The following is a 12,160-nucleotide window of genomic DNA, read 5'->3' on the forward strand; positions in this document are numbered from 1 at the left end:
AGGAAAGAGAAAGAAGTTGCCTTGCTCACAGCACCCTGCCCATGGGGGCAGATCAGGAGGCATGGGATATGGAGGCACAGACACCATGGGGCACCTGGGGCTGCTGGGGGGTCACAGACTGGGATTCAGAAGGGCTAGTGGGAGTGACAGACTGGGGCAGGGGCTGAATGGGAGTGGGGGTGCAGAGACACGTGGGGACAGGAGGTGGCTAAGTAGGGGTGCACGGATACATGGGGACAGGGTCAGATGTGCCTGACTAAATGAGAGAGACTATGAGTCATCCAGGGTCTGCATGGTGGTGGCTCCCTAACAAACTCTGCCCTCTCCCAAAAACCTTTTACATTGTTCTCCCACCCACACCCAACAACCCTCCAGATTCACACCCAGCCTCCTTCCCAGCAGTTTTTCCCTCTCCCTCAGCTCCTCCACTATCCCTGGCTTCCCCAAGCCTTTTCACTGCTCCTTAGGGGTGCAGGAAATACATTTCCACATTGTAGTTCAAATGAATGATTGCTCAGAGTTCTGTATTAATATACCTGGTAAGGAATCTACTTGTCAAAAAACATTTCTTGAAAATATTTTTTGTTGTCTGTATTGTTGTAGACAGCTGCTGACAGGTCTTTGAAATAAATTACAAAATAATTGAAACTAGCATGATTATTTTGTGTTATTTTCCCAAATAAAATATGCAGAATTTTAAAATATTGGGCACAGAATGTTTAATTTTTGGCTCAGAATTCCCCCAGGAGTAGATCCTGCAGAGGCACAGAGCTGCCATAAACTATTCCTCCATCACCTCTCCCTGCTGTTAGTGTGGGAGGTGTGGCCAAAGGTAAAGGGTCACTGCCATGGCATCCCAGCACCTTGCAATTCCCAGGCGGGAATTACAGCCCCTTGTAGCTGTTGGCAGCCAGTGCAAGTTAAGGCAACCTGAAGGCTCCTGTGATGTATATCTGAGGACTGGACCATTGCACAGGGTTCCTAGGTTGATAGCAGCACAAAGGTGGCCGTAAACTCTATAAGTGACTTGTTACTTTTGGCCAGTTATGCTGCCCATCTTTGTATCCGTGAAGAAAATAGTATATAATCCTGTGCTGTTCGGGTAATGAACAAATGATCGTTCTGGGAATTCACATCCAAATTTCTAATGCTTTGCAGAAACTACACTTTGATTTAAAAAAAAAGGAAGAATTAAAAGCCTAACAAAATATGAATGGTCTCTCTTTCAGAGATTGGGTCCACCAAATACACTGCATTTGCTAGTCAGGGATGTGAAAAAGGTAAGCTTTTATATTATTTCCAGATATTGGGATTTATTTTCATGATTAATTTAATTGTACAAATCACTGGGGGAAGTGAACATAATGTAGATGGAAAATAAAACTATGAAATGAAATTATTGTTTTTAAGGAAAGGGAAGTTAAATCACTAGTAGTGTAAGATACTCAGACCAGATTTAAATATACTTAATTTCTTTACATATCAAAAGAAGCTTACATACAACCTTACAGTGGAAAAATATTTCCTGGCAAAACTGCAGAATCAGAAGTTAGAGAAAATATCTACTCCATTATCCAGTCCATCTACCTGCCAATGCAGGATTGTTTTTTTCTGTGTACTTACTAGTGTGTTTTTCAGACTCCCAAGCAATGTTATTTCTACCACTTCCACTGGAGGAAAGTCACTTTCACTCTTCAGAGTTAGAAGTCATAAATCTGTTATTCATTATCATCCACTGCATATAAATGTATTGTAAGGCTTAGTATTAAATTTACTATATTTGATCAGTTTTGCATCTGTTGTTTTGCTACACAGAGTATATCCTGCATTCCTATTGCAAGGAAAACCTCAACTGATTTCAGTGAGTTCCTCATGAAAGTTTTGCAGGATTGGTTCAATGTATAATCCATAATGATCCACCTCAGGGATTAATTCTTATCTAATTTTTCATTAATCACATTTTCCAATGGTACTAACTCTCTTCTGTGTATTTTTCCTATCTGTCTGTCCATCTTTCTCCTCCTGGTCATCGCATTTCCATGGTTCACTCTCATTCAGCGACAAGTTCGGGGATTTGGTTGGGTTAACATGGAGGTGATTTGTTTCCCTAGAATGTAGCTCTTTCATCATAGTTTATAGCTAAGTGGTGTTCTAGACTAAACCTTGCTGTGGTGTGCAAAAAAGGGTACAGTTAGAACAGTGAAACACAGTGTTCAGTCACAGCTCTGGGAGATTTAATGTAACTGTCCAACCAATCTTTAACAATATAACAATATAGGTTATACAACCTGCTTGTTTACCAACTTTAGACTGCAGATTAACCCAACTTTCCCTGTACATGGTGGCCTGGGAACTGTAGATAGTAATGAGGTGGGGGAAAAAGTTATCCATACAGTAAAAGCCACAGTGTATTCTGACCCCTTTCACAAGCAGGAGGAAACTCTTGTATCAGCATACTACACGTAATTGTTCTCTTTTTAAAAAGCAAGGAGTGTAAGCAAATCTGACTGATCATGAAATAAATAGAATAATTAAAACAAATCGTAATTTAGTAGTTTGATTTCTCATCATAGACTTGGTCCAAAGTCTACTGAAGTCAATAGTAGTCTTTCCATTGACTTGGTTTGGGGACTTATCTAAAGTCCATTGAACGATTATATTAAGGACACATTATACTGTTCAATTCAGATAATTTTCTCTTTGATTTCTCCGAGAAATCACATAATTTGCAATCTCCTTTTAATTTGTAATTGTCACTTTTTATTTTAAAATACAGAGACTCACATTTTGAGGTTGAGCAAATTAAATATAGGAGTTATCTGTTTATATTCAGGTTCTTATATCATGCTCATTACCATGGAATCTGAGCACCTAGTATACTATAGAGTTCGCAAGTACTATAATGTTCTCCATAACTGAATATACTTAGTAGCATAGTACATTTATAGTTTATGAAATTTATTAAAATTGCTTATAATCTTGTACTGTATAAAATTATTAGTGATAGTATGTATACATTTGGAGTATGAGTATTATAATGATATCTCGCTAAATTATTGCACAGATCATAAATATTCATGTATTCAAATATTCCACTATGTATTAGTGGAAATGTTATAGTAATAAAATTCTTGTTTTAATTTTTATTAAGGGGTACAGGGAAAAAAAACCACCCACTCCATTATACAAAAAGCCAGCTTTAAACCATCTCAAAAGCAAAATTAATTCTTGCATGAATAAAACCTTAAAATAGACAAAGCTGTTCAGATTAGTTTGCAGATCAAAATCCCATTCAAACATGGAATGTAATGTTATTGATTCAGTTCAAAGAACTCAAAGTCACTGAGGGTCATCCTGCAAGCCCTGTCTCGAGCAGTCCCATTGACTTCAGAGGAACGACTTGTGCATGTGAAGAGTACTTTCATCAGTCAGGTTCTGCAGAACCAAGCCTCATGGCTATTATAAACACTTGATTTTTATTTTTGAATTAAAAACAGTTTCAATTTAATTTCTTAGCACCGTGTACCTCTAGTAAGGTTGGTCATCACTTAAATCTTTCAGCCATGAGATAGCCACACTAAAATTAAGCAAGTCATCTATAAAATGAAAACCTGTGAAATTACATCAAATATCCATGGAGCACATAACCAACAGAATGTGTATAAATTTTCAGCTGCATTGATTTATTAAAAATAATGTGATTGTATCCATTTTAGCAGAAATATATTAAAAACTATAAAGCTCTTGTCTTCTTCCCTTCCCTGATACATTCATAGTTCCATTACATATTATTTAACTGCTGCAAATAACTCTGTACTGATATATATGTTACCAACAACCACTGCTGAAATTCTGCCCTTGGATACACAGACAGCTCCCCAAAGGAGAATTTGGCCTCAAGTAAACATTTTCCCTGGATGAATATATTAATAATGAATAAAATATTAATGTCTACAAAGTATGAGTATAAATGTGTCATATTGTATATAGCCAGGGCAAGTCTCTGTATTTGCTTTACTGTTGTTTTATATCCTAAAAATACACTTTGTATTTTGTAGGGAAATCTTCCACCCGATTATCATATCAGCCTGATAGATATTGGTCTTGTACTTGAATACCTCATGGGTGGAGCTTATCGTTGCAACTATACTCGAAAAAGTTTTCGGACCCTTTACAATAATTTATTTGGACCAAAGAGGGTAAGAACGAGTTTATGTTGTATTTCCCCACAGTGCTAATAATCAGAATAACTAATTCTCCACTTATTGAATCTTGTGTGAACTACTGTGTGTCCACTTGATCTTCATTTAACAGCCTGTGGAGTTAATATGAGGATAATGCAAAATGACTGAGCTAAAGAATAAAGACTCAGGGTCCCAATATGTGCTAAATATGTTGTGCAAGTGTGCGCTTTCCACACTTCTTGGTAATTAACAATCCAAGTATTTCTAACTATGGTGTCATGTATGTTTAGCCATTCCTAGCTTTAATTTGTGAGTATGACCTTCTAAAGTTATTGTAACTGCATAGAATAGTTATATATACAAAAAACACAGGGATAAACTACAGCTCAGTGAGCAAGTAATTGTAATAATCCATAGGCCAGATCCAGGTAAGACAAAGGAGCTGCCTCAGAAGAGGAACAACTTTGCAAATATCCTGTAAAAGATTGCTTCCAAGAGTAAGGGCTTATTACCCAAAATAAACTGTTCTCTTGCCAGAATATAGTATTGATTATGAAGCTAATGGAATATAAAGAGGAGTCATTTTAAGAAAATGTAATAGAATAAAGATTCTAATTTCTATGGGGAAAAAATTAAATGGGTTTGGTTTCATTTTTTAATTCAAAAGTGGCCTTTTTATCAGAGTCAAAGGATGATTTGGGTGGAAGGGGCAGAATAAGGAATTTTTTTTTTCCCTTCCAAAATAGAGTTACAGCTATTTGCCAAATAATGTTCCTATCTATGCAAATGAAAAAAAATTACTTTCTTTGGCATTCTTACATCTTTGTTCTTCCCTTCCATCTAACTAGATTTTTTTTCTTTTTCTTTTAAATATGCAGCCAAAAGCTCTTAAACTTTTAGGAATGGAGGTAAGTCAGATTATTTTTTTTCGTATAACTAGGAAAAACACCTTTCTGCATCATTCTGAGCTTTCTCAGTTTTACACTGATTTAATATCAATTGTATCTGACTGAGATCTTCTATTTTACAGATTACTTTTGAAACACCAGCAACCTGCTTTATATTTACGGTCTTAAGTTCTGCATAGAGCTTTGCTCACATAATCCTCAAGCAGTTTTTTAGCAGTATTATGTAATAACACACTGCAGTGTTGGAAAATACTGTAGATAAAACAATTTTAGATATGAACACAGAAAACATAGTGATGAGAGAGAATACAGCATCTGAGTAATTCATACAGTAATTCCCTGTATGAAGGAAGTGTAAAGGAAACTTAATTTTCCTCTCAGATCTACTTCATATTTTCTAACAGCTTTAGGGTAAAGTGCTCAGGTTACAGATGGGAGGAAACAAGAGCTGAAGAGATGTGGTCTCATATATATACTGATTTAGATTTGGTCAAATCCTCTTTATATTTAAAGTGCAGTTTATGCATGGAAGATTTAGGCTATGTCTACTCCTATAGCAGCATGTAAAATACAGGCACTACATGTGTAGCTACATGCCACAGTGAAAGGCAGGCTGCATCCACACTTGTCACTGTGGTGTGTAGCTCTGCACTGCATTGAAAGGCTCCGGCAGTGGGAAGGAAAGGCTCTCGCAGGGGAGAGGCAGTGAGATGCTACTGAGCTGAAAACAGCAGCATAGATGTGGAAGGCACTGTTTGGGCACGTAGAGAGCCATGCACGGTATGTACCCTGGGGGTTAAAGTATGTAGGGCACTTTGCTCTTCTCACCTAAGCCAGGTCTCACACCTACACTGCTGTTTATAACTGCGCTAGCTGGACCCGCTGCATCTGTACTTACATCCTTACATGTGGATTTAGTGTAGACATAGCCTTAGAGAGCTCAGAGAGGGAAATTGCTTTTTCAGTCAACTTAACTAAGTGTTATGTTAGTTATTTTCTTCCATTGTAAAACGTAGCTGATTATTTCAGAGCATAGCAGCAATGTTCTGTAGTAAACAGCCCAGAAATAAGATGGACCCGAACCAGAACCCCAGGTCTGAGCCCTGCCCCAACCACCCCAGAACTTCAGGGAAGTTTAGATTTGGATCCAAATGTTGTATCTGGGACCTGTCTCTCCCATGGGCCCAAACCAGAACCCTGGTTCAGATGCCAACAAACTTTGGGAAAGCTCAGTATCTGATCTGAAGGCAGAGCTAAACATTTCTAACAGATACCTTGGAACATACCAGTTAGATACTTGGTACATGAAAAGATTAGGGACTTTTGTATATGAAGCATATAAGCAAGCTTGTATTATCACTGTGTGAATAGTAGGGTTGCCAACCCTCCAGGATTTCCCTGGAGTCTCCAGGAATTAAAGATTTATCTTTTATTAAAGATTATGTCATGTGATGAAATCTCCAGGAATATATTATAATACAAAATTGGCAACCCTAGTGAACAGAGTTCTATGTGGAAGCTAAAGTCAATTGTAAAATATATACGCACAAAGGCCTATGTTTTCCAAAGCAGATAAGCAGCTTTTCCCTGTATGAAGGAAGTGTAAAGGAAACTTAATTTTCCTCTCAGATCTACTTCATATTTTCTAACAGCTTTAGGGCAAAGTGCTCAGGTTACAGATGGGAGGAAACAAGAGCTGAAGAGAAGTGGTCTCATATATATACTGATGAGCTGAGCTCTGAGATATGTGGCCTTATTCATATGCAAGTTATGCAGTATTTTCTAAGAACACTTTTTGATGTTTTTATGCTTTCCTTCAGTGGCAAATGCTTTACACAGAAGAAATTGAAGTATTTTGAAGTTTAACTCTGTTTTCTCCATCTAGCACTGGGTGCAGTTCCGTCTATCTAAAAGAAAAGAAATGGTGAAAAATAAAATTAACTTCTAAAAAAAATTCCAAAGAAGTAAGAAAGCTTTTGTGCTCATGTGGAAAGAAGAGCGGATATTAAATTTCTTCATTTCCAGTTTTTATTTTCTTTACTATTGACTATAAATTATTTGGCATTTTGCAATCATTACTTGTTCTTTTCTAGAAAAAAATGCAGTTCTCGTCTTCTGATTTGAAATGACACTTGCATGTGTATGCACAGCCTTTTTCTTGAAAGACAGATAACATTTTTTCTAAATGTATGTGAATAATGACCACTGCAATTTCTATAAGGACCACTTCTCCCTTCCTGAAATTGTTGGAAATTAGGAAGAAGTGAGATGTATTTAAGGAATAAGTGAAGACTTCTGCTTGGAATCTTAGGTTCTAAAACTTAATTCTGAACTGTCATATAGAGCTCATGCTGCTGCATACTTCCTTAAAAGAATCCAGTGTGCTTTGCATGCACAAGGATTGATGTTATAAAGTGTTTATCACCACTACTCGCACTCCATCTCTGATAGTGGAATCAAGCCCTACAAATTATCAGTAGCTCTATCTATATCTATATATGCAGTATTCTTCGTACATTATTTAAACCCTAATTTTCCCAGTCGTGGTTTTTCTCCCTTTAGGATCCTGCTCCGTTGTCTGTACCTCCCTTCAGTTACTTCCATGTTTGTTCCTATAGTAATGGCCTATCCTCCTTATCCTTTTAGGAAATGGGATAGTTATACCTTCAGTTTGTACTGCATACATACGAGGAGATTCCTTATTCAAAGGTGAACATTCCCTTTAGTATCTTAACTCTGTTCCTAAGGATTCTGTCTACCTCCCTTTGCCTGTTTTCCCTTCTCTTCATCTGCATGTTGGTTTAAAAATTGCTTTGATGCCTGATATGAAGCATTATTCTGCAGGAATAGAGATAGACCATATCAAATCAGAGAGTACAGTATAACCTACTTATAGTGAAGCTCCACTGACAATTCAATAGAAGAAAAGTCCTAAGTTGTTTCAGTTTACTGCAAAGCAACCAGCGCAATTACACATGCAGTACAACTCCACTTATACTATAGCTGGTCTGTGTAAAGTGATGGCTTTAATATAATAGGGTTCTACTGTATTTATAGAACACTAGTGACTCATAATGAAGCATGCAAGTAATGGTTCTGTGGCCAAAATGTTAACCCAGGAGTGCTAACCCAATGCATGATCTGTTGGTAAGGTATTATTTCATTATTTTGTTGTTGGCATTCTTTATAGAAACAAATCAGAAATTAAACTACAAAACATGATGTAATTCAAGGAATGTAGGCTGCTTGTTAATGGGAAGTTCACATTTTCTTTTGGAAATGCCAGTAGTCATCTCCATGTGTTCTTTGTGCATGGAGTAGGTCTCATAATAGCTTTCAGAATTCAGTGGCAAGGCTTTTGTTTTGCTTTCCTTTAGGATGATGAGCCTCCAACCAAAGGGAAGAAGAAGAAGAAGAAAAAGAAAAAGGAGGAAGAGATAGATATTGATGTGGATGACCCAGAAGTCAGCTGTTTTCAGTACCCATTTCATGAACTCATGGTATGGGCAGTGCTGATGAAACGGCAGAAGATGGCACTCTTTCTTTGGCAGCGAGGGGAGGAGACCATGGCCAAAGCACTTGTGGCATGTAAACTGTACAAATCGATGGCCCATGAGTCTTCAGAGAGTGAACTGGTGGACGACATCTCTCAGGATTTGGACAACAACTCAAAGTTAGTTACTTGGAGCATAGTGCATGGCTAATTTGTATATATGGGGCCATATGGACTGCTCAATGTTATTTTTGAGCAATTGCAATTAATTTTTAAGATGGTGGGTCACAGGGATGATTGTTTGGCCCATTTTTCTGACAAACTTTTTTCATCTATGAAGTCTGAGGATGTACGTACAAGACTGGGAGGCAGGAATTTTTAAGTTATCACATCTTGAAGTCCCTTTGTGGTCTTAGGAAAATGGCTTAATGTCTCTGCCTCAGTTTCCTCCTGATAAAATAAAATTAGCTTACCTCACTAGGTCAGGATTAACTGATGTATATGAATTTTCTGAAGAGGTAAATTTCAGTCTACTAAGTAAATTTTATCCCAAACAGTCTCACAAGAGCTGTGAAAGGAGTTGACATGTTTGAAGGAAGGTGATTAAAAATAAAAATAAGTTTAAAGGGAATGAAAATTACATGTTACTCTATGCACTCTACTTCAGTTTGTTAATCTCTGTGCCTTATTGCTTTTGTAGTTTTAAGTAAATTTCTTCAAAACTTCAAATGTAATTGGCTTTATTATAATTGTCTTACAATGTTAGAAATTTACAAAATGACAATTACAACTTCTATAGTGCCTGTAATCAAAGGACGAAAAATATTTTACAAGCAATAATGACATTTCCAATCAATAGCTCCTTAAGCACCAGAGTGAATTATCATTTATATTTATTTGTGGGTGGAGCTTTTGCATGCTAGCACAAATCGTGATTGAGGCCCAATTGTGCTTGATTCTGTACAAAGACACGGGAAAACACTGTCCCAACCCAAATGGGTTTACTATCAGATTTAAGGGAACACTACAATTTTTAAGCAAAGTTCTTCCGATTCTTTTTGCATGTCTCCTTTTCTTCAGAGATTTTGGCCAACTGGCTGTTGAGTTGTTAGATCAATCCTATAAACATGATGAACAGGTTGCCATGAAATTACTGACCTATGAACTGAAAAATTGGAGTAATTCCACCTGCCTAAAACTTGCTGTGGCAGCTAAACACAGGGACTTCATAGCTCACACCTGCAGCCAGATGTTATTAACAGACATGTGGATGGGGCGGCTACGCATGCGGAAAAACCCAGGCCTTAAGGTATTTCTTCTATACAATTGCAGTAATTTCCTTGGCACTGATGTTGAAGATACAGCTAAGGCATATAGTATTGTATCAGATTTAGTATATTTATTCATATAACCATTCAGCCCCCTAATTATAGAGGTGCTTTAAAAGTATTTCTTTTGTGAAGCTAGTATTTCTGGCTCCTAACCTCAGAATATTTAAGTGACAACATCCCCATGGCAGAGGGGGTATAGAAGGCAATAAAAGGCTTAGTATGCTTTAAATCTGGAAGCAAAACCAGATAAATGACAAAAGTGTTCATTTAAGTTTATACCCCGGCCATGAAAACTAGTTATATGACATGAGAAGCTAAAAGACATTCATCGTGTTCAGATACTACTGTGGTGAAGGGCACATAATGAAGGATGAGAGAGAGAACAAACCACATGTGACAGATGCTAGTCACATCTCTTAATGCAGTACTGGAAGGAGCTCAGATAGTACAATGAAAAGGGTGGTATAAGAACCTATGTAGAATAGGGTAGGATGATGGGGGAAAAACACTTTTTTTAGAAAGAATCTTTTCTTGTTTTGAGGACTTGAACACTTGTTCTGCTGATTTCTCTGTCTTTCCATTGATGAGACTCAGGTGATTGTTCAAGGGTAGGTTCAAAGAATGAATAACTGCTAAACATGAATAATGTTAAGTGGGGCAAAGGGGAGACACATGATATACACAGTGTGAGGAGTGTTTTGATGTTGCTTGTGAGGAGGGTAATATATGATTTTCTGGGCTATTATCAAGTGAAGTCCTTCTCTCATCCTATATTGTTAAAACTGCCTTCCACATGTAGGCCTGTCACCTTGGTGTCATCTTCAACCCATCTCTCATTTTCTCACTTCCAGGTTCAGATGCCAACAAACTTTGGGAAAGCTCAGTATCTGATTTTTCACACCATAACATCTACAAAATCCATCTATATTTTTCTTCTTCTCCTGCCAACATCCTGATCCATTCTCTGTTTTTCACTCTCCTTGACCTGTCTCATCTTCAACTCTCTCACTTTCCACTTTCCCACTTCTCTCCAACTTAAATTACTCAAAATCTTGAATCATAGCTCATGATCCTCTCCCTTCTTTCAGATCACATCTCTCTCCCTTGTTAAATCTATTCACTGACTCCCTTCCTCTTCCATGCAAAGTTCAGCCTTCCCTAACCTTCCAGTTCTATGCTCCTCACCTGTATGTCCCCCAAACTTTCTATTCTCATTCCCTACCCTCACTACTCCTTTTATCTCCTTCTCCAACTCTTCTTATGTGCCTTCCTGCATGCTATCTCTCATGCTTAGAAAGCTTTCCCAGTTGTTGTTTGCTAAGCTTTCCCCTTTTATTCTTTCAAAACTCTTCTGAGAACCCACCTGTTTCATATCAGAATGTAATTTATAAGCTTTGGTATGAACCCTGCTCCCCTCACCATCCTGCTGTGTGTTGTTCCACTGAATTGAGCTGTTGAACTCTGTCCTGCAACACTTTTACCTTCTGGTGTGTTTTATTGCAATGTATCTACCAAGATGAGTCTTCCAGAGCAATTTCCATGTTATATCTTAATATATATTATAGTTAGGGGGACCAGATGTCCCGATTTTATAGGGACAGTCCCGATTTTTGGGTCTTTTTCTTAATAGGCTCCTATTACCCCACACCCCTGTCCCGATTTTTCACATTTGCTGTCTGGTCACCCTAATTATACTGCCATGTGTAATACTGGTGCTTTATAAATATTAATTATTTCAGTAGCTTCCTGTATGTTGGATGTTGTTCAGAGAAATGATGGCAACAAAAGAAATAATATTGTTTTAAACAAAATCTAATGATGTTATCAATGATGCATTGAATTGATACCTCTTTTCTTGCACAGGTTATAATGGGGATTCTCTTCCCACCCACCATCCTATTCCTAGAGTTTCGCAGTTCTGATGATTTTTCCTATCAGACATCAAGAGAAAATGAAGATGGCAAAGAAAAAGAGGAGGAAAATGTGGTTGGTACTATACCTTATCACAAGGGTTGGCAACCTTTCAGAAGCCGTGTGCCGAGTCTTCATTTATTCACTCTAATTTAAGGTTTTGCCTGCCAGTAATACATTTTAACTTTTTAGAAGGTCTCTTTCTATAAGGCTATAATATATAACTAAACTATTGTTGTATGTAAAGTAAATAAGGTTTTAAAAATGTTTAAGAAGCTTCATTTAAAATTAAATTAAAATGCAGAGCCCCCCAGACCGGTGGCCAGGACCAGT

General features: G+C 37.4%; 1 protein-coding gene across 3 annotated transcripts in view; it reads left to right on the forward strand.

The window, feature by feature from the left end:
- The window catches only part of TRPM1 (transient receptor potential cation channel subfamily M member 1), a 173,301-nt gene that overhangs the window by 124,499 nt on the left and 36,642 nt on the right, over positions 1-12,160 (forward strand). For all 3 annotated transcript variants that reach the window (XM_050967894.1, XM_050967896.1, XM_050967895.1), the window contains exons 13-18: positions 1,230-1,280; positions 4,059-4,199; positions 5,063-5,092; positions 8,470-8,765; positions 9,666-9,894; positions 11,780-11,902. In XM_050967894.1, coding sequence (XP_050823851.1) covers positions 1,230-1,280; positions 4,059-4,199; positions 5,063-5,092; positions 8,470-8,765; positions 9,666-9,894; positions 11,780-11,902 — 870 coding nt within the window. The remainder of the gene's footprint in view (positions 1-1,229; positions 1,281-4,058; positions 4,200-5,062; positions 5,093-8,469; positions 8,766-9,665; positions 9,895-11,779; positions 11,903-12,160) is intronic.

This window comes from Gopherus flavomarginatus, chromosome 9 (assembly GCF_025201925.1).
Source record: "Gopherus flavomarginatus isolate rGopFla2 chromosome 9, rGopFla2.mat.asm, whole genome shotgun sequence".
Classification (NCBI taxonomy): Eukaryota; Metazoa; Chordata; order Testudines; family Testudinidae; genus Gopherus; species Gopherus flavomarginatus.